This window comes from Gadus macrocephalus, chromosome 11 (genome assembly GCF_031168955.1).
Source record: "Gadus macrocephalus chromosome 11, ASM3116895v1".
Lineage (NCBI taxonomy): Eukaryota > Metazoa > Chordata > Actinopteri > Gadiformes > Gadidae > Gadus > Gadus macrocephalus.
In genome coordinates this window covers 24128872-24153961 of record NC_082392.1, presented here as the reverse complement: position 1 = coordinate 24153961, position 25090 = coordinate 24128872, and the positions used below count along the sequence as shown (strand labels likewise).

Below are 25090 nucleotides of genomic sequence, written 5' to 3'. Positions count from 1 at the left end.
TTCATAAGTTCTCATTTTCAAATGATTATGAATACTATTATTGTTAATAACAATAAATAAACACAATCAGAGCGTTTTTTCAAAAAACAAACAAAGTAAGTAGGCTATCCTATCCTACGCCTGTTGCCTGTTGACTTTCCCAGATGTGGCAGCTAATCGTTTTGTAATGTTGAGTAGTTAGTGACATTAATAAACGGCATTTACTCTTACCTGAAGTAGGCTAAATGTAAAATAAAAGTATTTTTATGCCGTGGGTGAATAGCTTTAATGTTTTTTCAGCGCTAGCATAATAATACCTTGTCCTTGTCTTTAGCTAGCTTGCTAGCGGTAGCTTATTAATTCATTAAATACTCCTCTGTAGCTAGCTATGTGTGTGCGTGTATGTGATGTGGTAGAAATTAACCTTACATTTTATGGTAAACTATGATTATTATTAGGCCTACATATCATATAGATACTTTAATAGTGGAAAACAGTTGATCACCTTTAGCCTAGATGTTATGTGCCATGTGGTACCAGTGAGTGAGTCCAATCCATTCCCATCTGATGGGCCATGTGGCACATCAGTGAGAGAGTCCAGTCTACTCCCATTTTGATGTACTCTCTGAAGACAATGCTTACATTCACACGTGTGCATCATCTCTGTTTGTATAAGGATAATATATGTTCTAAGGTCACATTGGGATTCAGAAGACAGGAGAGTATACTGACATCCACACAGTGTGACCCAGAAAAACATTCTATGCACATCAATATTTGATGAAAGTCCAACTTTGTATTGAGTAAGGGATTGGGGATATAAAGAGCTGTACGGGATTCATTCGGTAGTGTGTATTCGCGGATATCATTCGGCTTTGTTGTCTCTCGTTTGCGGGTGGCAATAAACTCTCCATCTATACTTGACCTGGACTCTCCGATTCCTCTTTGCTTATAGCTAGTTGAAGTGAATTAGATAAGTTGTTATTATTAATGCCACCACAGTGAAAGGCAGGCTTTGGTTGTCGTGGCAACCAGAGGTGGCAATGGCAAGCATCCTTTCATCTAAATTATTTCTGTACAGTGACATTTGTTCTTGAGAGCAGTTTACAAATTAATTTTTCAACAAATATTTCTCTCTCCCTACACTCTAGTGATAATGTCACACACTCTAGCTGTGAACATTCTACCAATACACACCCATTCATTTTTATGGCCTGATTTTTGGAGATTTATCTGCAAACTGTTTGGCGAAACGCTTAGAAAAGTCATAGCACTAATCTCCCGACGAGCCGCCGTTTTGGTACCTTTTTGTGTGTGTGCGAGCAAAACTGGGAGGAGTAGTCGACCGAATAACGTACAGAAGAATACAATATTATAATAACTATGGTGGATAGTAGTAGTGTGCTTTTCCAGGCACACTAATAAGCAACTGTTAAGTGAAATTATAAGATTTAAAATGTTAACATTATCCTCCTGGCCTGCAGGCAATTCCTGATGACAGTGAAGCAGGCCCTAGTCAGTCAAGGAAGAGACTGCATGAGGAAGGAGAGAAAGAAGGAATACAGACAAAAGAAGCAGGGACAGAACAAGGAGGGAAAGGAGGAATACAGACAGAAGAAGGGGACAGCCACAGTAGAAAAAGACAGCATGAGGAAGGAGAGAAAGAAGGAATACAGACAGAAGAAGCAGGGACAGAACAAGGAGGGAAAGAAGGAATACAGACAGAAGAAGGGGACAGCCACAGTAGAAAAAGACAGCATGAGGAAGGAGAGAAAGAAGGAATACAGACAGAAGGAGCAGGGACAGAACAAGGAGGGAAAGAAGGAATACAGACAGAAGAAGGGGACAGCCACAGTAGAAAAAGACTGCATGAGGAAGGAGAGAAAGAAGGAATACAGACAGAAGAAGCAGGGACAGAACAAGGAGGGAAAGAAGGAATACAGACAGAAGAAGGGGACAGCCACAGTAGAAAAAGACAGCATGAGGAAGGAGAGAAAGAAGAACAAGGAGGGACAGGAGGCGACACAGATGGAAAGGAAGTTGACATGATAATGACATATACAAAGCCAAATCAACCTGACCCTAAAGTTTTTCAAAAACAAGTGCTCAAAGACCGGACACTGACATTCCAAAAAGCATGGTATGAGAAGTTTCCCTGGCTTCATGTTAGTATGGGTACTGATGGTGTTCTGTGTTTTCACTGCTCTAAATACTTTAAGACAGGGAAACCAGCACAGGCCAAGAGTATAGACCCAGCCTTTGTCAATGCTGGATTTAAAAACTGGAAAAAAGGACTTGAAAGATGTTCCATGCATGAGAAATCAGATGGTCACAAACTGGCTGTTACAACTGCTGCATATGAAAACAGGCCAGTTACTACACAGGTGAGCAGTGCAGTCAGTACACAACAGGCAGAAAACAGAACTAGCCTGTTAAAAATAATAGGAGCTGAGATGTTTCTGGCGAGGCAGGGATTGGCCTTTAGAGGGCATGGACATCATCAAGGTAACCTTGACCAGCTTCTGAAATACAAAGCTGTAGATGATCAGTCATTCAGTAGCTGGTTATCTGCAAAGAGGGGGGTGCACACATCTTGGGATTGTCAAAATGAGCGGCTAAATTTGATGAGTTCATCAATTATCAGGAGAATTTCAGATGAGATCCGGTCCTTACCAGTGTTGCAGTATTCCATTATTATGGATGGGACAAGGGATGTCTCTGGTGTTGAGCAGGAGGCGCTGTGCCTACGGTATGTTGACACTGATTTGCTGGTGCATGAAGACTTCATAGGGTTGTATTAAGCAACTTCTACAACAGGTGAAAACCTTGCCAGGATCATTTCGGACGTTCTGTTGAGGCTGAATTTGCCAATATCAGACCTCAGAGGTCAGGCATATGATGGAGCTGCGAATATGGCTGGAAAGTACTCGGGTGCACAGGCTGTTATTCAGCGAGTACAGCCAATAGCACCATATATACACTGGAGCACACTGTGTCAATTTAGTTACACAACAAGCTTGCTCAGCCTCGTGTGTTGTGCGAAATGCACTTGACTGGATACATGACCGTGGCACATTTTTTGGGGGGTCTGGTAAGTTGAAAGACAAATTTAAAGCCATTGTTGCAGCTGAAGGGGAAGGGCCAGCCCTGTCCATCAGGCCTTTATGTCCCACAAGGTGGACTGTACGCTCACCTGCTATCCGTGCTGTTCTCAGCCAATATGGGATGGTACTAAGTGCACTAGAGGAGATGGCTGCAAGTCATCTTACTGAGAGGTTTATGCAACCAGGCATTCAAACATTAAAAGAACTGGAAAACTCACTCCTTACTCCCATTCCAATTGATGCAGCAGTTCGCAAATATCCTGAACTGAAAGAGGAAGACTTGAGAGTCCAACTGGCAATGTTTAAAAACAAGTACAAGGTCAACACAACTGCAGATGCTGTGCATGCTTTGCAAGAAATGCCCCCTGAAGTCCGTGGCCTGTTTGATCAGGTAGAGACACTAGTGAGATTGTTGATGGTGGTGCCCATATCATCTGCTGAGGCAGAGCGCAGTTTCAGTGCGTTGCGCAGATTAAAGACATGGTTGCGATCAACCATGACGCAAAAAAGACTAAATGGCATTGCTGTGTGCCATATTCATCAAGAGAGGCTTGACAGACTGGACAGACAAGACATTGCCCAGCAGTATGTTCAGGGTAATCAAAGGAGGAGAGATGTTTTTGGGTCCTTCAGTGAGTCTGCTTAGAGAGTAATTTTTTGGTCATTTTTTTCATTTATGTAAATATGTTGTTGTTTACACTTCTGAGTGTTATATACACAAATGTTGAAATAAATATTTTGCATAAGGTCAAGTAGGCCTTTGTTTAACAATGTTCACTGTTGTTTATCCATGATTTCAATTTAGAATTCTCCAATGGCTTTTTAGTGCAAAGCATTGGCCCATAGGCTATTACGAAAGTAACTACTTGAGCGCTAGTTAAAGCCCAAATTACACAAAAATAACTTATTGAGTTGAAATAATTTGCTGACAGCTTGGTCCCCCCCAGTTCAAAAATCCCATCTGCGCCCCTGATTGTTTGATTGTTATTTGAAGCCGTGTCAGTCTTGACTGTGGGTGGTGTGGTCCTCTGTGTCTGCTAGTGTCTATAATACAGTAATATTTTTGTTGACATTATCAAACGGAAGAACTTTTATTATGAAGAGCACAGGGCAATGAAGCACGCTAGCCAATAAGAGGACCCGCCCACCGGCGGAAACCAGATATTGAGTGGTAAATTCGTTTCGCTCAGTAAGAACCAAAAAACGAATAAACAAACTGAAATTTAGATTTTCGTTTTTTTGACAAAACGAAGAAACGAAGAAACAAACTGAAATTTTGATTTTCGTTTTCTTGTCAAAACGAAAAAACGGCTTGTTTTTTGGTTTCTGCTTGCGTCAATTATTCCCAGAAAACAGAGTAATAAAACGTACCTTGCTCTCACTGTTTCTAAAACAGGCCGTTTTTCTGGGCTGCTTTAAAAAAGGGCAAACATTTAGACCCACTTCTCCAGGGACCACTACACCACTGTGCGCAGGTATGTCTTCCGTCATTGTAATGGCAAGAATTTTATGTTTGAACTGGTGCATGTAGATTACTTTTGTTTAACGATCTGTGGATGTTGTAATGGATTAAAAAATACACATTATTTTGTCAGCCTGTAGCTGCTAGCTTAGCTCAATTACCTAGTCATAGGTACGTTACGTGCCCAGGCTGACTATTCGCCTGCATGAAGTTGTGCATGTAGCTACTAGTTAACAGGACTATTTGTGTTCAACGATCCCTCGTTACTATCTGTGGATGTTGCCAAGCTGTCACTCCGATCGAGACTGGTCAATAGAGACGTGTCGTACATCTTTCGGCATAGGTCCCGCCGACGAGATTCAGCTCAACAGCAAGCAAAGCTTTTGGATTCGCAAGCAAAACGTTTGGATTCGCAAGCAAAACTTTTGGATTCGCAAACAAAACTTTTGGATTTGCAAACAAAACTTTTGGATTCCCATTAATAATTTTTTTATCACATTTATTTTACTTGCAATAAAACATTTTTTGATTGCAGTGTCGATAGTTTTGCTCTCAAATAAATGTTTTGATTGCAGTGTGGAAAGTTTTGCTCTCAAACCTATTCTGTTTGATTGCATAATAAAGACACAAATCTACCGCCTTCCCCAGTGAACCAAGAAAGCCCGCGCCGTGACGAACGGGGGATTTTAACCCCTCGGTTTTACACAGGAAACTTGAGATAAGAAGGTGGTGAAATCGCCGGGCATGCCAAGCTGCGACCGAACCGGCTCGGCAGTGTAAAAAGACCTATAGCCTACTTCATCCTGCCCAACAATATGGGCAGGATCTCAAGCACTCCTAATCGGGTCAGCAATATGTGTCAATGCCAAGCCTCTGCGTTTGAATGATAATGAATGAATGGAACTGTAAGCAGAGTCCCACTCTCATGGCAGAATAATGATTCTAATACATTTCTCTCTTCAGCCGTACTGGCGTAGTTTATTTGTGAACCGCGAACAGACGCACGCTCTCCTAGAGCCAAGTGCAGAGAGAGGGAAATGTCTGCGACATTTTCTTATTTGGTCACAGACATGGCGCAACAGCGCCTCCTTTTGGTTCTGAACGGGTAACTACAGTTACATGCAACATATATCATACATATCAACAGGAACGTTGCATTTTTATTGTCTACAAGTATTCTGGACTAGAGAGTGTGCGCCAATCAATGAAACCTTATAGGGAATCAGATAAAGTCGGCTCTCTTTGCTGCACAAAGTACAATTCAGAAATCAGCACATTAAAGGTTGGGTATGCGATTTGAGAAACGCCAGCAGATTTTGAAAATACACAACTCAAATGGTCCTACCCCCTCTCCTTCAACGCTGACTCTGACTCCACCCATTCCAAGTACCTGGACGCGCAATCATGCACGAGCGCGAACAGAGATGCGCGAGAGCGAGCCAGGCTAGCGTAGGTTTTCGTTTAACAACATGGCACTACATTCAGCTGTAAGTTGCACCCAGTACCGCGGGAAGTAGGGGTGCTGGGGTGCTGCAACACCCCCTGTCCGAGGCCCTGTCTTATCACAGAAAACGATCATTTCTAAAAACTCCGGCCAAAGTGGAGATTTCTGAAAACGCCGGTTATGTGTTGTGGTGTCAACGGGGAGAAACGGGATTTTAGGTTCTGAAGCGTCACATTATGCACCACCAGGAAATGCTTAACGTCATGTGAGCGCCCGCTGTACCGTATTGGTCTGAATATAAACACAAACCCCATTGTAAGACGACCTATACTTGGAAAAAAGATTTGAAGACCAGATCTTGTTTTTATGAATAAATAAATTGTATTCATTGAAATAATATACGAAAATAAAAAGGCATAGAATAAAACACTGCATTGCCACTAAACAGTAGTGCAAATAGGCCGTACTGATGTGTACACCAAAGACTATTCCTGACACTCCTCTGCCCCGCTGTGTTCGCTCTGGCTGTGGTCGCTCCGAACTGTTTCGGCCCGTGGCAAAGCGAGTCATCCTCGCTGCTGTCCAAGGCAGTTTGAGACGCAGCATTTATTTAATGCTCATATGACCTAGTGCTGAAAAAAGGTTATATGAAAAAGTGTGAGGGTAGCGGTGGTGCGCTAAACTTGTTCTGTGAGCAGCTGGATGTGAACCATGGTGTGAAGGAAGTGAACACAACGATCGATTTTCAACTGTGCGCGCATGCACTGGTGTAATTGAGCTGCGCTGCTATATATCTTTTTTATCAATGTAACGAGTTGCGAGTCTAGTGCAGGCTGAGTTTTCTTTTTCCAGCACCCCCTGCTGAGAATACGTTCTCGCGGCTATGGTTGCACCAGATGTTATAAACATTAAACGGTCACATAAATCATTACTATTTTTAGAAAATGTATGTTTGTTTCATATAATTGTATTGGAAGTCCTGGTTTTCACTAGGGTTGCCGCGGTGTGGACATTTTCACAACGAGTAATACACTCGTCTCAACACCGGTATTACCGAAACGGAATAAACTTTGAAACTAGGTCAACCGCCACACAAGCATCGGTTTTTAGACCCTTCTCGTCCTTCAGTTGCCGCCAACGTTCGAAAGCAGCGCCTAGGATTATTCTTGATTTCGGTTTTTCTCTTTCAGCGTTTTTATTATCAATTACTCTCTGAAAAAGAGTTTTCCTTCTCTTTGCTGGTGGTGGTGGTGGTGGTGGTGGTGGTGGGGAAGGTGGTGGGGAAGGTGGCGTCTTGTCTGCCATGGAAATTGTCTTCTACTGCTAGGTCCAAATGTGGATTAACTAGTTCCAGTAGGCCTAGCTACCGCAGGATAACAACAAACAGGAGCTTGCTCTGGGTCACGAGCTCTGGGTCACGAGTACTGCAAGAAGGGGTCGCGCGCGGGGCGCGGGGGAGGGGGAGTGCAGTACGACCGTTTGATTGACGTACTTACTGTCCAATGCAACTCGGTGGCAATGGAAATGATTGGCTGGAGTTTTTCGAGCCCTGCCCGTTCCACAGATGATTGACTTGTTTAATTTTCATGTCAGTACTTCTAACTCAGTGGCTGTAAGCGGGTTATGATAAGGATTTCAAGTAATTTTGCAAAAATGGCCAAAAAAGCGAATTCCATACCCAACCTTTAAGATAAATGTAGTTGTCACACAAGCTATTTTGGATTTTTGTAATATGGAATTATTTCAGGGGGGGAAATGCCGTGAAATAATGTATGCACAGTGCGTGCATACATTATACAGGATTAGGACTGATATAGCATATGTCGGCCTAGGCCTAATCAATTGTGTTTTAATATCTTCAGCATTTATATTATTGCAGTCTATTCTTTTCGTAGGCTACTCTGCTGTTGACCTTGATGGGGGGATATTTTAACCCTTTTTAACCCCATTTTCCTGCGACAGTCCTGCGTCTTCCCTCCTACATAGCCTGTTTCAGCACCGTGTCAGTGGACAGTTAAAATCCTACACTGTAAAAACAAAAACTTAAAATTGTTGGTCTCATTATGATTTCTGAGTAAAATGAATATAAAACATTAAGTATTCATGTCAACTGTGCAATGCAATTTAGTCCAACCAACAATGTTGAGTTTTGGGTCAAGAGTTGGGCTCACTGTAAGTCTCTTTGTTAGCAAGACACACGGGTTTAAGTCAGACTCTGACTGATGCTGCGTTCGAGTATTCTCTGCGAACCGACTCGGATCTCGAATCTGACGCCACGCCCACACCTTTTTATTATTTCGCTCGGTCGTTGGAGGAAAACATGGACGCCACCCGGAAAGCTGTTATCGCGGTAGCATTGGCAGAGGACCAGGCGATCCAATATAAGTAGGCTATAGGCCATAGTCAAGTCAAGTCAAGTTTATTTATCTAGCACATTTAAAACAACAGTATTTGACCAAAGTGCTGTACACAAATACAATATATTTGTGTACATAGGCAGAGATACGGACGCAGTAAGGTATTGCAGTAATACGAGTGATTGAAATTACCATTTCAACCACCAAAGTGGTCCAAGCACAATGAAAACAGTTCATACTTCAAGTCACAATAGGCGCAGCCATCTTGAATTCTGTCTCGGAATTTCGCTCGGTCACCACTGAGCTCTACCGAGATGGCGAGATCGCCGTCCAAGGAAAAGGGGCGTGTTTGTGCGTGTCGCTAGGCAACGTCCTCGGACCTCCGAGACGGATGGATATTAAAACGCACTGGGCCAACTACGGTGCACATGCGCATTTCGACACTACCCCCCGGGGAGTCTGGGTATTTGTAGTCTCGCAAAGCCAGACCAAACTACAGCAAGTAGAATGGTCTGGAGCCACGCTACCTCGAGCCGTCTATCTGTGGGGAAACTGGGCGGGCCTGTTTTTATTTCTTTAAACCAATCACAATCGTCTAGGGCGGGGCTAAGCCCGGGAAGCAGCAGCGGTGTCCATGCAAAATAGAACATCTTTCTTCCTCAGCAAATGCTGTAAGCAAATCTTTTGCAGTTCTTTGCAATTTGACGGAAAGAGCCAAACATGCCAACTTTACAGCGCCGTCAAAGTCCTCTTCAAAACTCGCCATACTGCCTAGTTTCCGAGTTTGAGGGGGAGCACAATACGGGAACGCCAGCAACCGGAAGGGGAGGAGTCGCGGCCAAATCCGACGCTAGGCAATAGACGCTGTCCACTTCCGTTCAGCCAGACTAGGGTATTCGTGATGCCGGTTGGGAAAAAGGGGTTTATTGCCTTTTGTCAATTTGTTTCTGTTAGGTTAAGTTGGGTTAACGGGTTTGGGGTCTTTATTGTTTGTGTGTTGTTTATTGTGCGTAGTGTTGCCGCCACCGTTACCGAGACTTGCATGTCCGTTGGTTGGCTGTGCGGTGCGCTGTGTGTGGCGGGTGGGTGTTAAATAAAGGCAGCTCTCGGGATCGTGTGGTGCATGAGGCACGAGAGTTGCGTCACCGTTTAACCTGGGCTCCCGTCTCGTGCAGAACAAGTTTGACCATAATGTCAATCTTGTTCTGCACTTTGGTTTGCTGCATTTAGACAGTGATTCTCTGCTGCTGAACTAGCTACATGTTGCTTCTTCTATTGCTGTCTGGCATTCAGAAATGTAAAATGGAAGTTTCAAATTATTAATTTTAATAAAGTGAACTTAAAACTCGTTTTGCATTCTTTGAAATGTTTTTTTTTTAAATAATATTAACCTTAATTTGAAATATTAAGTTAACACCCCTGACTTTTTTTTTTAAGTTTGTAAAATAAAAAAAATCTTAGTTGGTATATCTCTACCATCAAGTTTGTCTAAAGAAGAAAATGACCTTTTTGATGGGCTCAAAACTCAAAAATTGATTGCAGTAAGTTGCCTTGCAATTTTGAATTTGCTCAACTTTTTATTTTTTAGTGTACGAACGTCGTGAGTGCATACGCGCGTTCATGTTAAGAGGAGTTTCGGAAAACGCTTCAAAGAAATTCACGATGGTTCGCAAGATCCATCGAGAGAATGATCATACGAGCAAAGATCCATCGTTATCGGGAAACGAGGCCCTGAACTGTTGCCAAGCAACGCGTAAACACATTAGCTATCTAAGCTACATAAAGGCTGTTAATAACATTAACGTTATTAGAACACCTGCAAAGCGGAGTGATACAAGTATAGTTAAAAGTCCCAGCACTGTTATACTCTATATCAGCACACAAAACTATACATTACAAAACTAACAGGTTGGTGTGTAACATGGTTGGGAGGGGCGTAGCCATGTTTCTTACCTGATTGGGCTGGAGAACGATATATTTTGAGGAACATCTGACAGCCTTCTCATACTGAGCCTGTTCCACCATCTCCTCTCGTTCACAATAAAAACATAAACCAGAGATACTATATTAACTACTACAGAACCAGAGATAATAATAACTACATAACAAGAGACATTATATTAGCTAAAGAACCAGAGATACTATGTTAACTACTGAACCAGAGATAATAACTACAGAACCAGACACACTATGTTAATTACAGAACCAGAGATAATAATAATAACATAACCAGAGATCCTATGTTAACTACCGAACTAGATGTTAACTACAGAACCAGAGATACTGTGTTAACAACAGAACCAGAGTTTCTATGTTAACTACAGAACCAGAGATACTGTGTTAACTACAGAACCAGAGATACTATGTTAACTACCAAACCAGAGATAATAATAACTACGGAACCAGACACACTTTGTTAACTACAGAACCAGAGATACTATGTTAACTACCGAACCAGAGATAATAATAACTACAGAATCAGACACACTATGTTAATTACAGAACTAGAGATAATAATAATAATAATAATAATAACAGAACCAGAGACACTATTTTAACTACTGAACCAGAGTTTCTATGTTAACTACTGAACCAGAGTTTCTATGGTTACTACAGAACCAGAGATACTATGTTAACTACAATTTCAGAGATACTATGTTAACTACAGAACCAGAGATACTATATGAACTACAGAACCAGAGATACTATATTAACTACAGAACCAGAGATACTATGTTAACTACAGAACTAGAGATATTATTGTGGAAGGCCTAAATGCCGAAGACCCTCTACAAGGAGGAAAGTAGATCAGACCCATGGACAACAGCTTTCCCTAAAAGACGAACACTGGGAGAAGTCATTGGCCATCAGTATTATCCAGTACACTTGCTGCATTATTGCCATTTGAGAACACATGCTGGCCATGAGGCTACAAGAGAGTTGGCCAGCGTCAAAGGCATAGAGAAGCCCTCCAAAGAAGGGTTATAGCAACATCCCAAATTATGCCTCCAGTTAACCCTGAAGCCCTCAAAGGAAACCCATGCCAATCCGGGGAGACTTTGCATTGTATTTTTCCCCTCTCCCTCCCCCTTGCCCTCACTATTTTGAATACCCCCCCTGATACTTTCCTCACAACCTGTGATTCCGTGAATGGAAATACGATCCCACTCAGCCTACACAGGCCAAGATAGTGAACCTTGCTTAACTAACCCAGAATTGGCTCACAGGGGGTAACGGTCCACCCATCATCAACAGAGATCGATTGATGGATTGTTGCATTTGAGTATTTCCCCCCAGATACTAAACAGTATGCTGCCTAGACCAGCCCAAATACTTTGAAGGTAAGATAGGTAGTGAAGGTAGAGGTAGTGTTGTGGTCACAGCAGTCTGCTGTGTTTTCCTCCTCCTGGGTCTGCTACTCCTCCTGTCTCTCTCACTTCACACCTCCCTCATCTGCAATCATGCTCACCTGGTCTTCATCTCCAATCAACTCCCCATCATAAACCCTTGGATTCCCTGCTGTCGGTGCCAGATCGTACTACGTACTACAGTGGTAATGATACATGCCTGGCTCCAGTAATTCTTGTTACCTCGCTCTCGCTCTTTCGTCTCTTGTTGTTTTTTACCAAAACCCAACTCTGTTTTCCTCTGCCTGCAGTTATCCGGATCCCTTGCTCCAGCTCGCCTGCCTCGCTCTCCACCCGGCTACCTCATCCACTACCTGCTTCCCCGCCTCGTTCAATAAACCCTTTTTCATCAAATCAACATCGTCTCCGTCTGCTCTTGGGTTCAGCATCGTTTATCATAACAGGTAGATACAGTAGCGCTGCTGGACTCTGGTAGTGCAGTTAGTCTCTTCCAGCCAAGAGTTCTGTTAATCCAACAGATCTTGGTTTCCTGTGTCCATGGAGACACGTCCATGGGCCTCATCCAGATCCAGACCCCAAGGGGCCAGGCCACCCTGACTGCTGGTGTAGTACCTCTACTGGTAGGAAGAGATTGCCCACTATTTGGACGTTCCTTGGGAGTCCAGAAGGTGAGAACCCGGAGGGCAACAGGTGGGAAGAGGCTGCGTAGAGCCTCTCCCACTCTGCCCCCGTGTGCTGCGTAGAAGCCTCTCCCACTTGGGGACTGAAGGCCCGAGTCCCGGAGAGGACGAACCACCTGGTAGGAGTCAGGAAAACACAGATACGGCAACTGAGAACCAAGCAAACACCCAACCAGGCTCTAGCTCCAGTGACCTGTTCTCCCACCTTCCAGAGGCGGAGGGGGTGGGGCGTCCCAGCCAAGGGCAATTCTTTACTGCCCAACAAAATGACAACCTGGACCACTCCTGGCGGTATGCAGAAGTACTTGAAGGAGAACTACAAGGACAGGTGATATATATATATATATATATATAGGTCCCATAACCAATTTTTTTTGTCAAAAATGCAATGCTGTTTCAGGTTTTTAAAACAGGTGGAGGGGATTGTGTGGAACAGTAACTGCTAACAAAACCCTTGGCCTCCAGAGTGTTATTCATGGCATGTACCCACCAACTGGGGACCCATCTAGCAGCCGGCTCGGTTCTTCCGGACAGGCGGTCCGAGACTACTGCCGCAACTTTGCAACTACCAGAGAACTGCCCCAAAGGCATCCTACCACAACCCTCTCATCCCAATCCCCATCATTGAGACTCACTTCAGCAGGATATTGATGCATGTGGTGGTACCCCTGCGATCGGGGACATCAGTTCATACTTGTCCTGATTATGCAACCCGCTACCCGGAAACCAGGCCGCTCCACCACGGCCAAAGCAGTAGCCATAGAGCTATTCATGCTCTTTAGTAAAGAAGAATAAGGAAGTAAAGAATGGATGGCAGAGGAAATTTTGAAGGAACAGGAAACCTGCTTCATGTCTTAAGTTATGGCTGAAATATGCAAACTTCTCGAGGTGAGACAAATCCAAACTTCCATCTACCATCCCCAGACCGACGGCCTGGTTGAACAATTAAAGCAACATAACATTGAAACTTCTTCCCACTGTCCTTTTTTCCATCTGGGTTCCCCAGAGTTCCACAGGATTCACCCCTTCAAGCTTTATAAACCTGTTAAAGAAATGTCTGGAACTTGTGCTTCCCCAGTTGCCTGCCCTGTCCATTACTGTTCGGACATTGAATAGTGTAGTCTTGTCACAGTTCAATCAGGGAGGAGGTGAAGATGACACTGGAACTCGGGTGAAGGAGGAATCTCAGATGTGTGATCCATTGTCATCGTCCCAAAACCTGATTGTACTATAAGGTTTTTTAATGACTTCCGGAAGCTTTATGAGATATCAAGGTTTGATGCCAACCTGATGCCCCAGGTTGATGAACTGATTTTTTCATGTTGGACCTGACCAAAGGGTATTGGCAGGTCCCCCTTACAAAAGTGGCCAAGACTGCATTTTCAACACCAAATGGCCTTTACCACTACAAAGTCTTGCCCTTTGGACTACATGGCGCCCACACAAAATTTCATCGGATGATGGATTTACTCCTGCAACCCTGTCAGGAGTACGCTGCAGCCTGGCTGGATGACATGGTTATCCATAGTTCGGACTGGGCCTCTCATCTGGTTTGGATAGAGGCGGTCGCTGGGGCCCTACGAAGAGTGGGATCGACTGCCGATCCGAATAAATGCAACAGGGGTCGAAGAGACAGAATATCTTGGATACGTCATCAGGAGAGGGAAAGTGAAACCACAAAAGAGCAAAGTGGAATGCATCGCAGCCTGACCCGTCCCACGACAAAGAAACAGGTGAAAACATGCATAGTTTGTTTTGCAATTACTAGAAATGTATCCCCCAGTTTGCCTCCATTGCAGCACACCTACATGACCCAGAGCAGACTTCCCCATCACGTGAAATGGTCAGAAAGACATCGTTTTAGTTGCTGCGCCAGGTCCTGTGTACCAATCCCATTCCGACAGGACCCCCTTCAAAATTTACTTCAGAATCCAAAGCGCACGCACTCACTCACTCACTCACTCACTCACTCACTCACTCACTCACTCACTCACTCACTCACAGACGTTATATAAGCACTGTACATAAATGTCGTACACCTTGTTCTGGATGATAAGGTCTGCTCGGGGCTCTGGTCTCTCAAGGGGTGTCTCTACGGGGTTCAGCTAGAGCTGACTGGAGCCAAGCAGGTGTCTGCGCGTTTCCTCTCTCGGGTCCTCCTCTGTCAAGGCAGTGGGGAAAACACCCTTATTTCATAAAACAAAACTGCCCATCGTTGTTTTACCATTGACACGGTAGAAATCTAAAGGAACAAAGAAATAAATAAAGTATTTCACAAGATAAAACCTCTGGGAACGACAGCGGTTCATCATTATATCACATTCATTGTGCACATTAGATTTGAAGCACATTGACTCACAGTAGCCTACTCACAGACAGCACCATTTATATTTGGATTGTATATTCTTTAACGTTTAACTCTTAAGTATCATATATAAAGTGACCTCATTGTTATTTCTTACTTGAGATTGTGTGATTTTGCAATATACTTTTCCAAAAATTCAAAGACGGAAAAAAATAAAGAAATACATACCTGATACCTAATAAATACCCTGACCTGGTTTTGATCTCCTCCTGTCGCAGAGCCCTTTTTCTCTTTTTACTTTGTTTTATTTCTTTATTCTGTTTTGACTTGTGACTGCTGACCGCTTATGGCTGGTATTGACGCCGTAACCATGGAACCCCGGTCCTCAAGACATCAAGTCGGTTAGGGGCTTTTACTTTGAAATGAACGAGGAAGCAGGAAATTGCGACCATGAAGAGAATCAGCTGATCATAATGTTGACAATGCAACCTCCACCACATTGCTTTCGCCTCCGATGTTCATAACTTTAACATTTAAAGAACGTTGCAGTCCGCAGTGTTCGGTCGATGCGTTCAATATTTAGTGGTCTGCTTGTGTTTGCTTGAGTCGCTGGTTGTTGCAGATCGACCGGATCGACCTGAGGTCCAGACGGACCAGGACCAACACCATGGACATCCAGGATGAGAGGAGACGGCTGCTTGATGCCGAAGGGACCGATGAGTACGAAACGGTCACCGGCGTACGCTCCGAGCAAGATATCTACCTTGAGTAAGTCCTCCAGGTGTAGTGTACCAGGTTATAAAGGAGCTGTATCTAGAGTAGTACTCCAGGTATAGTGTATAAAGGAGCTGTAAATAGAGTAAGCAATCGAGGTGTAGTGTACCAGGTTATAAAGGAACTGTATCTATAGTTAATCAACCAGGTGTAGTGTACAGGTTATAAAGGAGCTGTATCTAGAGTTGGTCAACCAGGTGTAGCGTTCCAGGTTATAAGGGAGCTGTATCTAGAGTTAATCAACCAGGTGTAGTGTACAGGTTATAAAGGAGCTGTATCTAGAGTTGGTCAACCAGGTGTAGCGTTCCAGGTTATAAGGGAGCTGTATCTAGAGTTAATCAACCAGGTGTAGTGTACAGGTTATAAAGGAGCTGTATCTAGAGTTGGTCAACCAGGTGTAGCGTTCCAGGTTATAAGTGAGCTGTATCTAGAGTTAATCAACCAGGTGTAGTGAACCAGGGTATAAAGGAGCTGTATCTAGAGTTGGTCAACCAGGTGTAGCGTTCCAGGTTATAAGTGAGCTGTATCTAGAGTTAATCAACCAGGTGTAGTGTACAGGTTATAAAGGAGCTGTATCTAGAGTCGGTTAACCAGGTGTAGCGTTCCAGGTTATAAAGGAGTTGTATCTAGAGTTGGTCCACCAGGTGTAGTGAACCAGGGTATATAGGAGCGGTATCTAGAGTTGGTCAACCAGGTGTAGTGAACCAGGTTATAAAGGAGCTGTATCTCGAGTTGGTCAACCTGGTCTAGTGAACCAGTTTATATATGATCTGTATTTAGACTAAGGATGTACCGTACCTGACAAGGCTGACAAGAGTTGTTTGTCAAAGTGTTGATCAATCCACTACATTAAGCATCAATCTCACATGATTTCAGTGTGTCGATTTTCTTCTGTTCCTTCAAGCTGATTTAATGGGTGAAGTCTATTTTCCCTCCTGACTACGTATCCATGTATGTGACCAATGACCGTACTCTCACGTTGCCAAGGCATTGACCAATTCCCAGACCCTCAAACTACAGCAACAGTGCAGCTGAATAAGGCTTAGTTGTCTTACTTGAGGAAGTACATGCTACAAAACACCGGCAGGGGGCCGGAGGTTCCGATTTTGAGAGGATTATACTTTTTGACAACACTCATCCACAAGTGTAATGCAATGTGTCAGTTAGTAATGCCTACTCTCCTGCTGTTCATCTGAGCAGCAAAGTGCAGAACGGGAAGCTGTACCTGGCTGTGTTCGTGTCGGTGCTGGGTCCCCTGAGCTTCGGCTTTGTGCTGGGCTACAGCTCCCCCGCCATCCCGGACCTGATCACGACCAATGACGACCGCGTTCGGCTCAACGACGACCAGGCCTCCTGGTTTGGGGTATGTGGCTTCCTGTCACACATATGACCTTTCTCCTCATCCCCACACACACACTTACTCCCTTATCTCACTCACCGATCTCTTTCCCTTTGTTTACATTTCATTATATATATACTTTAATATACTGTGAAGTACTGGTACTGGGCCACTTTATAATTTAGATAATTTATATTGTTAATACCATTTGTTTATTTGCCCTGTTTGTTCTGTTTGTCTTTACTTTAGCGTCTATTAATTAATAAATTTATTTATTTTGCTTTGTATTTTTATTGTATTGTATCCTGTGTTTTCCACTGCTGCTGTTGTAACCAAGGAACTTCCCCTTCGGTGGATTAATAAAGTGTCATCTTATAGTATTGTTTCTACTGTCTATCTGTCCTACTGTGTGTCCTGTCTGTGTTTCAGTCCATAGTAACGCTGGGTGCCGCGGTGGGGGGTCTTCTCGGTGGTTGGTTGGTGGAGAGGATTGGCAGGAAGCTCAGTCTGATGTTCTGCTCGTTGCCCTTCGTCTTCGGCTTCGCCATCATCACCGCAGCACAGAACCTCTGGATGCTCTACGTTGGCCGCGCGCTCACAGGCCTCGCCAGCGGAGTCACCTCCCTGGTCGTCCCTGTATGTTCCACTCCTCCTACTAATCCTCTCTTTCCTCTCCCCCTGCCTGCACCTCTCTGGCCTTCCGCGCCTCCTTCTCTCTCTCCTTCTTCCTCTCTGACCTCCCTTCTTTCTGACCTCCCTCCTTCTCTCTCCTCCCTCCACCTCTCTCTTCTCCTTCCTTCTCTCTCTCCTTCCATCTGACCTCCCTCCTTTCTGACCTCCCTCCTGCTCTCTCTCCTCCCTCCTTCTCTCTCTCTTCCCTCCTCCTCTCTGACCTCCCTCCTTCACCTCTCTCTGTGCCTCTGTGCACCATCTTCAAGACACATTTCATCATCACTCACAGACATGTAAACGTAGCTAGACCGGCGTGACACAGGTGCTCTAAGTCTATTCTTATATTTGTAGCCATGGGTTGATTCAGACTGCAGAGTAGTTACTATTGCACAATTCATGATGGGTGTCGTGCTTGCATGTCAATGAAGACCTAGTAGGTGGTTCTTGAAGCAGTTATACAATGCTGTTGCTCAAGTTCTATGTGTGAGGATGTGGATATTTAATGCAATCCCCCTGATCCCCTGTCTCCTCCCTGCCTCAGGTCTACATCTCTGAGATTGCCCACGAGCGCGTGCGTGGCACCATGGGCTCGTGCGTGCAGCTCATGGTCGTGACGGGCATCTGTGGGGCGTACGTGGCCGGTAGGTGCACTACCTCATGCGTTTTTAGCAGCCACAGGCACCACCAGCGCTGTATAAATGCAGTCAGTTTAAACATCTGACCCTCTCCCAGCTGCTTTTCTTAGCTTCTGCCTCATGCTGTTAGCTCTTAGCTGCCATGTCCAAGCTACAGGCTGTAGCCAGGGATCTCTGTGACCATCACTCACCATCACTCATCTCTTTATGAAAGAGGACCTTTGATTTGATGCACACATTTGTTGGTTTAAAGTTACCTCAGTCACGTGAAACAGTAGGCGTGTTTGTGTTGATCAGTATGCAGCAGGGATCGGTACACGCTTCGGGTTTGAATCTAGTAATATATTAAGTAATTAACTTGAGGTCAAGATCCTCCCAGAGTTAAGAGACACTCGCCGAGTGAGGTGCAGCAACCTGGGATGCAGTTTGACCCTGTTTTTAGGTCGGCGCTTGGCCCTAGTCTAGGTTTAACACAAGGGGCAACATAGAGCTATCTGACAGCACTTAGTGTATTTCATCATGGATTGGTTGATTCACTTCTAGACAATGCTGTCCCCTGACTCATGGTCCACCTGTGTCTGTCTCTGGTTGCCCGAGTACAGGGACGTACCTTGGATGGCGCTGGCTTGCGTTGTGCTGCTCGCTGCCCCCCACCCTGCTGATCGTGGGGATGTGCTTCATGCCCGAGACGCCGCGGTACCTCCTGTCACAGGGCAAGCGGCGGGAGGCCGAGGAGGCCCTGCGCTTCCTGCGAGGCCCCGACGCCCCGGTGCAGTGGGAGTGCGCCCGCATCGAAGAGGCCTGCGACCATCAGGTGAGGTCACAAACCCCCCCCCCCTGCAGCGTCTCCCTGCAAGTCCTTCATCTGCTGTGTTTTGGAACTTGGTAGGTGTGTTTTAGGCAAGCCAGGTTAATTTTGACCCCATTATTAACCCAGAGCAGGATATTTAGGATCCGAAGAAAGTATAATGAGAAGAAGGTATTTCAGAATAGCTCAGAACGGTCTGATCTGTCCTGGTAACCTTTGACCTCTGACCCCAAGGGAGCAGGTTTCAAGGTGTCTGACCTGCTGGAGCCCTGCGTCTACAAGCCGCTGGCCATCGGCGTGCTGCTCATGTTCTTCCAGCAGGCCACGGGCATCAACGCCATCATGTTCTACGCAGAGAACATCTTCGAGGACGCACACTTTGACGTGAGCTGGAGGAGGATGGAGGGCTGGACCATGTAATCAATCAATCATTCAATTAAAAAAAGTAAATGGGGTTATTTTCACTGCAGTTGTAATAGTACATATCAAGGTCTTAATCTACATCTATTGTGATGTCCGATTTGGTCCAGGTCACGATTAATATCACAACGTCCTTCCGTGTGTCTGTCTACAGCGCTTCTGTAGTGAGTTTCCATGGCGTGTGTGCATAGTCTCGGTGCTTGTGTGAATATGAGTGTGCATGTATGAGTGTGAGTGCCTGGAGTCACTGTGTTATCTGTCGTCCAGAACCGGGCGCTGGGAACGGTGATCGTGGGCCTGACACAGGTCTTCTTCACGGGGATCGCAGCCCTCATCATGGACCGGGCCGGACGCAAGGTCCTGCTCTGTATCTCAGGTACAGTGTAGTACTACCGTACTATACCAGGTATAGAGTACTACCGTACTATCCCAGGTATAGAGTACTACTCAGTATACCAGGTATATAGTATTATGGTTCTAAACCAGGTGTAGAGTACGACTCAGTACTGCACTTTAAAAAAAACGTCATATTATTATTATTTGTGATCGATTGACGCTCAAATCGAAATCGTGATCAAAATTCGATAAATCGCCCAGCCCTGCAGTACTATACCAGGTATATAGTACTACTCAGTAAATAGTACTATAGTACTATCCCAGGTATATAGTACTACCGAACCAAACTAGGTATAGAGTGCTACTCAGTATACCAGGTATATAGTACTATCCAACTAAACCAGTTACAGAATACTACTCAGTATACCAGGTATATAGTACTATAGCAGGTATAAAGTACTACTCAGTATTCCAGGCATATACTACTACTACAGTACTATAACAGGTATAAAGTCCTACTCAGTATACCAAGTACATATTACCATAGTTCTGTACCAGGCATATACTACTCAATATACCAGGTATATGGTACTACCCAACTAAACCCGATATAGAGTACTACTCAGTATACCAGGTATATAGTACTACAGTACCATACCAGGTATAAATTACTACTCAGTATACCAGGTATATTGTACTACAGTACTATACCAGGTATAAAGTACTACTCAGTATACCGGGTACATATTACTACAGTTCTATACCAGGTATATAGTACTATAGAACTATACCAGCCAGGTATAGAGTACTCAGTATACCTGTTACGTAGTACACTACATAGTAATGCAGAACTCAGTATGCCAGGTACGTAATACTACATTGTACAACACAAACTAATTAATGTTACTGTATCATTACTAAATAGTAGTACAGTGACTTGACTTTTGATATGATCACTCGAATGGTTATTTTCCTCTCCCTTCCCCGACTGATTTGCATCACCGGCATGTATCAATTATGTTCAACAGCCTTAATAATTCTAAGACTGTGGTAACTGATATTGTTCTGCCATGAATACCCGGGAAGATGTAATCTCAAAGCAAGAGGCATTCTCTAGGCTGCATGCATCCACTTTGACTTCGGTCAATGATCTCGTGGATAGTTTAAACTTTTAAATTAATTCTGGCTGGATTAAATTAAATCCAATTGACCATGAAACCCTTGAAGAGGGTTGATGCTCAAAAAACTAAAAGCGTTTCCTACACCTTACTCTGGCAGCCAACAATAGTTTACCATTTCACCTTAAAAACATGGCAAGAATTTAATTGATGTCGAAACAAGACCTCATCCATGCTCACATTTTTAGGTATGACTACTGTAAGGCACTTCTACAAGACTCTCTAAGAAAGACATTCTCAGACCGCTCCAACCTATCCAGAATGCTGCTAATAGAGTTGAAATAAAACTGAGAGAGCTGATCACTACCCTGGTGATTTATTTTATAAAGAAGCAATATTTAGTGCCTTTTAATGCATTCAAAATACTTCTCTTTATCTTAGAAAATTGAGTCTAAACATTTATCATTTAAACATTTATTGACATCTACAGTAGTCTAGGGAGACACAGAGAGAGTCCATGTATTTATGGACATTTTTTAAAAAACATTCAGAATATTCAATTTTCTGCACACCCACGCAAGTTTTTGATAAAAAATATTTTATTATCAAGAGCTTTAATGCTTGATCGAAATGACAGATGAATATATACGTGCCATTTTTTATGTTAATCGTTTCAGTGTTGAAAATAGATGAATAACTATGCCTTTATTATAGTTCCAGGGCTATTCATGACACATGCAGTGCTCTAACTTGGACGCCAAGGATTAACAAGTTAACGACATCTTAACCAAAACAGCCTTGTGGTTTAGTACCAAAATACATCTCTCATCTGCTTGTGGCTTTAGCCCACGAGAGCTCTTGGGTCATCAGTGACCCGCCGTGCCAGAGCTACAGGTGATGATACTGCGAAACAGGGACTCTAAAGGCCGTTGACATGGGTGGACTGTCCACCCACCTTCAAATAGCTCCTCATGGTGACGATAAAGTCAGTTAATTGTTCCCCAACCAAGCTTGGTGTGGCATCTTTTAGTTTGAAGGACCACCGATCTGGAACAATCTGCCAGAACATATGAGGGCTCAAAACACAGCTTTAATACGGAAAATGTATTCTTCATCTAATATTAAAAATATAGATATTTATTGGATTGTACATTTCTCCTATTTTATTATCTTTTAATGAGTCATTTTAATGTTTTATCATGGGATTTCCTCCTTTTGTAGAGCAGAATGAATGACTTTTTGTCTCATCTCATCTCATTTTCGTCCGCTTATCCGGGGTTGGGTCGCGGGGGGAGCAGCTCAAGCAGGGGGCCCCAGACTTCCCTTTCCCGGGCCACATTGACCAGCTCTGACGGGGGGATCCCGAGTCGTTCCCAGGCCAGTGTTGAGATATAATCTCTCCACCTAGTCCTGGGTCTTCCCCGAGGTCTCCTCCCCACTGGACGTGCCTGAAACACCTACCAAGGAAGGCGCCCAGTGGGCATCCTTACCAGATGCCCGAACCACCTCAGCTGACTCCTTTCTAAGTAAAGGAGCAGCGGCTCTAATCCGAGTTCCTCACGGATGGCTGAGCTTCTCACCCTATCCCTAAGGGAGACGCCAGACACCCTTCTGAGAAAACTCATCTCGGCCGCTTGTACCCGCAATCTCGTCCTTTCGGTCATCACCCAGCCCTCATGACCATATGTGAGGATAGGAACGAAGATCGACCGGTAGATCGAGAGCTTTGCCTTGCGGCTCAGCTCTCTTTTCGTTACAACGGTGCGGTAAAGCGAACGCAATACCGCCCCCGCTGCTCCGATTCTCCGGCCAATCTCACGCTCCATAGTACCCTCACTCGCGAACAAGACCCCGAGGTACTTGAACTCCTTCACTTGGGCTAAGGACTAATTTCCTACCCGGAGTAAGCAATCCACCGGTTTCCTGCTAAGAGTCATGGCCTCAGATTTAGCGGTGCTGATCCTCATCCCAGCTGCTTCACACTCGGCCGCCAGCCGATCCAGTGAGTGCTGAAGGTCACAGGCCGATGATCCAATGAGGACCACATCATCTGCAAAAAGCAGTGACGAGATCCTCAGACCACCGAACTGCAACCCCTCCCCACCACGACTACGCCTCGATATCCTGTCCATGTATATCACAAACAGGAATGGTGACTTTTTGTTTGAATGCAATATATATAGCACAACATACTACAGCTACATATGGTACTACTATAGGATTCAGTGTACCAGGTACATAGTACTACATCGTACTACAGTACTCTGTACACCAGGTATATGTGCTACTTAGTACCAGATACATAGTAATACTCTATACAACAGGTACATGGTACTACATAGTATGGATGCAATAGGATGCCATGGAAAAAATATAAACAAAAATCAAGTTCAGACCTACAGGGATACTTGAGACGCATCAAGTTTGAATTGCATTTCAGTTATTCACCAGTTTGTAATTCGCCATATGGGTTCTTCAGGGGTTGCTATGACAATCAGCGCTGCTGTGTTTGGCGTGTTCTTCCACCTGACGACAGGCCAGCATAACAACACATCTGTGAGGGCCATGGCGTCAGGGGTCGAAGGGTCACTCGGGGCGGGACCTGAGGTGGACCTGGCCTGGCTAGCGCTGGCTAGCATGGGCATCTTCATCGCAGGTGAGACTCACAGCATGGGCTAACACAGCGTGCATTTACACAGAATGCAGCGCTTACACACTGCTTACACAGAACTCATACAGTGCTAACATTGTTCTGCCACATAGCCCAGATTTAGCACAGGTAATCAGGGAAATGAAAGAAGCTGTAGCTGTCAGGTCTGACAAAATAGCTGGAAGCAGAATTAACCAGTTAAACCAGTGTGACACTCCCTGAAGCTCTCTAGGAACCGCTAACGCCTTCAACAGACAGAACAGAACAGAGTACACAAACTGTCCTGTGTTGTTGCTGTGTCCTAATTTAATTGACTGACTGACTGGTGTGACAGAGCCAGCCCAATCACATGCCACCTCTTGTGTAGGATTTGCGCTGGGCTGGGGACCAATCCCGTGGCTCGTGATGTCCGAGATTTTCCCCTCTAATGTGAAAGGCTTCGCCAGTGCCGTCTGTGTCCTTACAAACTGGGGCAACGCTTTCATCATCACCAAATGCTTCCAGGACCTTCTGGTAAGCTCTCTCTCTCTCTCTCTCTCTCTCTCTCTCTCTCTCTCTCTCTCTCTCTCTCTCTCTCTCTCTCTCTCTCTCTCTCTCTCTCTCTCTCTCTCTCTCTCTCTCATTTTGTCGCTGATCTATCCAACATTGTTACATTTTTCTTGTCGTCACACTGACTTTCAGTTTGTGTGATGTCTGATCTCTGGCAGAGATGTCCCTGGTCTGTGGTGAGGATGTCATAGGTCTCTTGTGGCAATGTCATGTTACGATATCATAGGTCTCTTGTGGTTATGTTGTTGGTTCCTCTTGTGATTTCATTGGTCTCTGGTGTTGATCTCTTGTGGTAATGTTGTTGGTCCCTGTTGTGATGTTGTTCCTCTCTGGTGTTGATGTCATATTGTGATGTCGGTGGTGTCTTTCAGGCCCTACTCACCAATGCTGGGACCTTCTGGCTCTTTTCCAGCATGTGTGCGATCAATGTGGTCTTCACCATTGCCTTTGTCCCCGAGACGAAGGGCAAGACACTTGAGCAGATCCAGGACAACTTTAGAGGAACACCGGCTCAGTGAGCAGCCGGGAGATGCTCTCCTCTAAAGACCTACTTAATGAAGCCACTGCTCCTTCATGCTCCTCCGACTCCTCCTACTGCTGCGGGAGTAAAGTCCTTATCTCTGTACAGGTTCCATTCATAAAGTTGGTGAAAACTTCAGACTGTCAGGAACAAAAGATTGGTGGTGTTTCTTTTTTTATTAGTACAACTTTACCTGTTGCACATACTGTACTTCATGTCATAACTATATATCTCAGTGTAACATTTAAGTTAGTCATTCACACAGGGGACCTGGGAGGGTTTTGTAAAAGGTGATTCAGAATGCACTGTATTGGACATTTCCTGTTGAATATTGGTTTTTTTGCGACTGAATGAAGCTCAGTGACATGAACAGGACATTGATTCTTTACACAAACAACGTACCCTTCTCTGGTACCCTTTTAGACTTCCAACCTAATTTATAGATGTTTTGCATAGAAATTATAATCAATTATAATTTTAAAATAACATTGCTGCAGCTTTTTTGCAAAGCATTTCTGACCTGTAGTAGTATGTAGACCGACAATCTTATGGAGGTAGATTTGTGTCTTT

General features: G+C 44.4%; 2 protein-coding genes across 4 annotated transcripts in view; one reads left to right on the top strand and one right to left on the bottom strand.

Moving 5' to 3' along the window:
- The window catches only part of LOC132468282 (tetratricopeptide repeat protein 16), a 48736-nt gene extending 38337 nt beyond the window's left edge, over window positions 1–10399 (bottom strand). For both annotated transcript variants that reach the window (XR_009528197.1, XM_060066013.1), the window contains exon 1: window positions 10300–10399. Coding sequence is in view for 1 of the 2 variants with exons in the window: in XM_060066013.1 (XP_059921996.1) it covers window positions 10300–10371 (72 nt within the window). In the remaining variant the exon portion in view is untranslated. The remainder of the gene's footprint in view (window positions 1–10299) is intronic.
- Window positions 10400–15122: 4723 nt separating this feature from the next.
- On the top strand, window positions 15123–24890 carry slc2a8 (solute carrier family 2 member 8). Of its 2 annotated transcripts, none has more exons than XM_060066014.1 (10): window positions 15123–15467; window positions 16674–16836; window positions 17242–17448; window positions 18026–18125; window positions 18722–18933; window positions 19162–19311; window positions 19615–19723; window positions 23281–23457; window positions 23819–23964; window positions 24413–24890. In XM_060066014.1, the coding sequence occupies exons 1-10, from the start codon at window positions 15367–15369 to the stop codon at window positions 24476–24478; spliced, it is 1431 nt and encodes a 476-aa protein (XP_059921997.1). In that variant the 5' UTR covers window positions 15123–15366; the 3' UTR covers window positions 24479–24890. The 2 variants fall into 2 exon arrangements, with proteins under 2 accessions (XP_059921997.1, XP_059921998.1); XM_060066015.1 differs by having other exon boundaries at window positions 15125–15467; window positions 24372–24890.
- Window positions 24891–25090: the final 200 nt, after the last annotated feature.

Bases quoted from the DNA above. Each gene is read 5' to 3' on its own strand.
- slc2a8 (XM_060066015.1), top strand. From the start codon at position 15,367: ATGGACATCCAGGATGAGAGGAGACGGCTGCTTGATGCCGAAGGGACC. The intron at 17,449-18,025 runs GTATGTTCCACT...TCCCTGCCTCAG, and splicing joins TCACCTCCCTGGTCGTCCCT to GTCTACATCTCTGAGATTGC. The intron at 19,312-19,614 runs GTGAGCTGGAGG...TCTGTCGTCCAG, and splicing joins TCGAGGACGCACACTTTGAC to AACCGGGCGCTGGGAACGGT.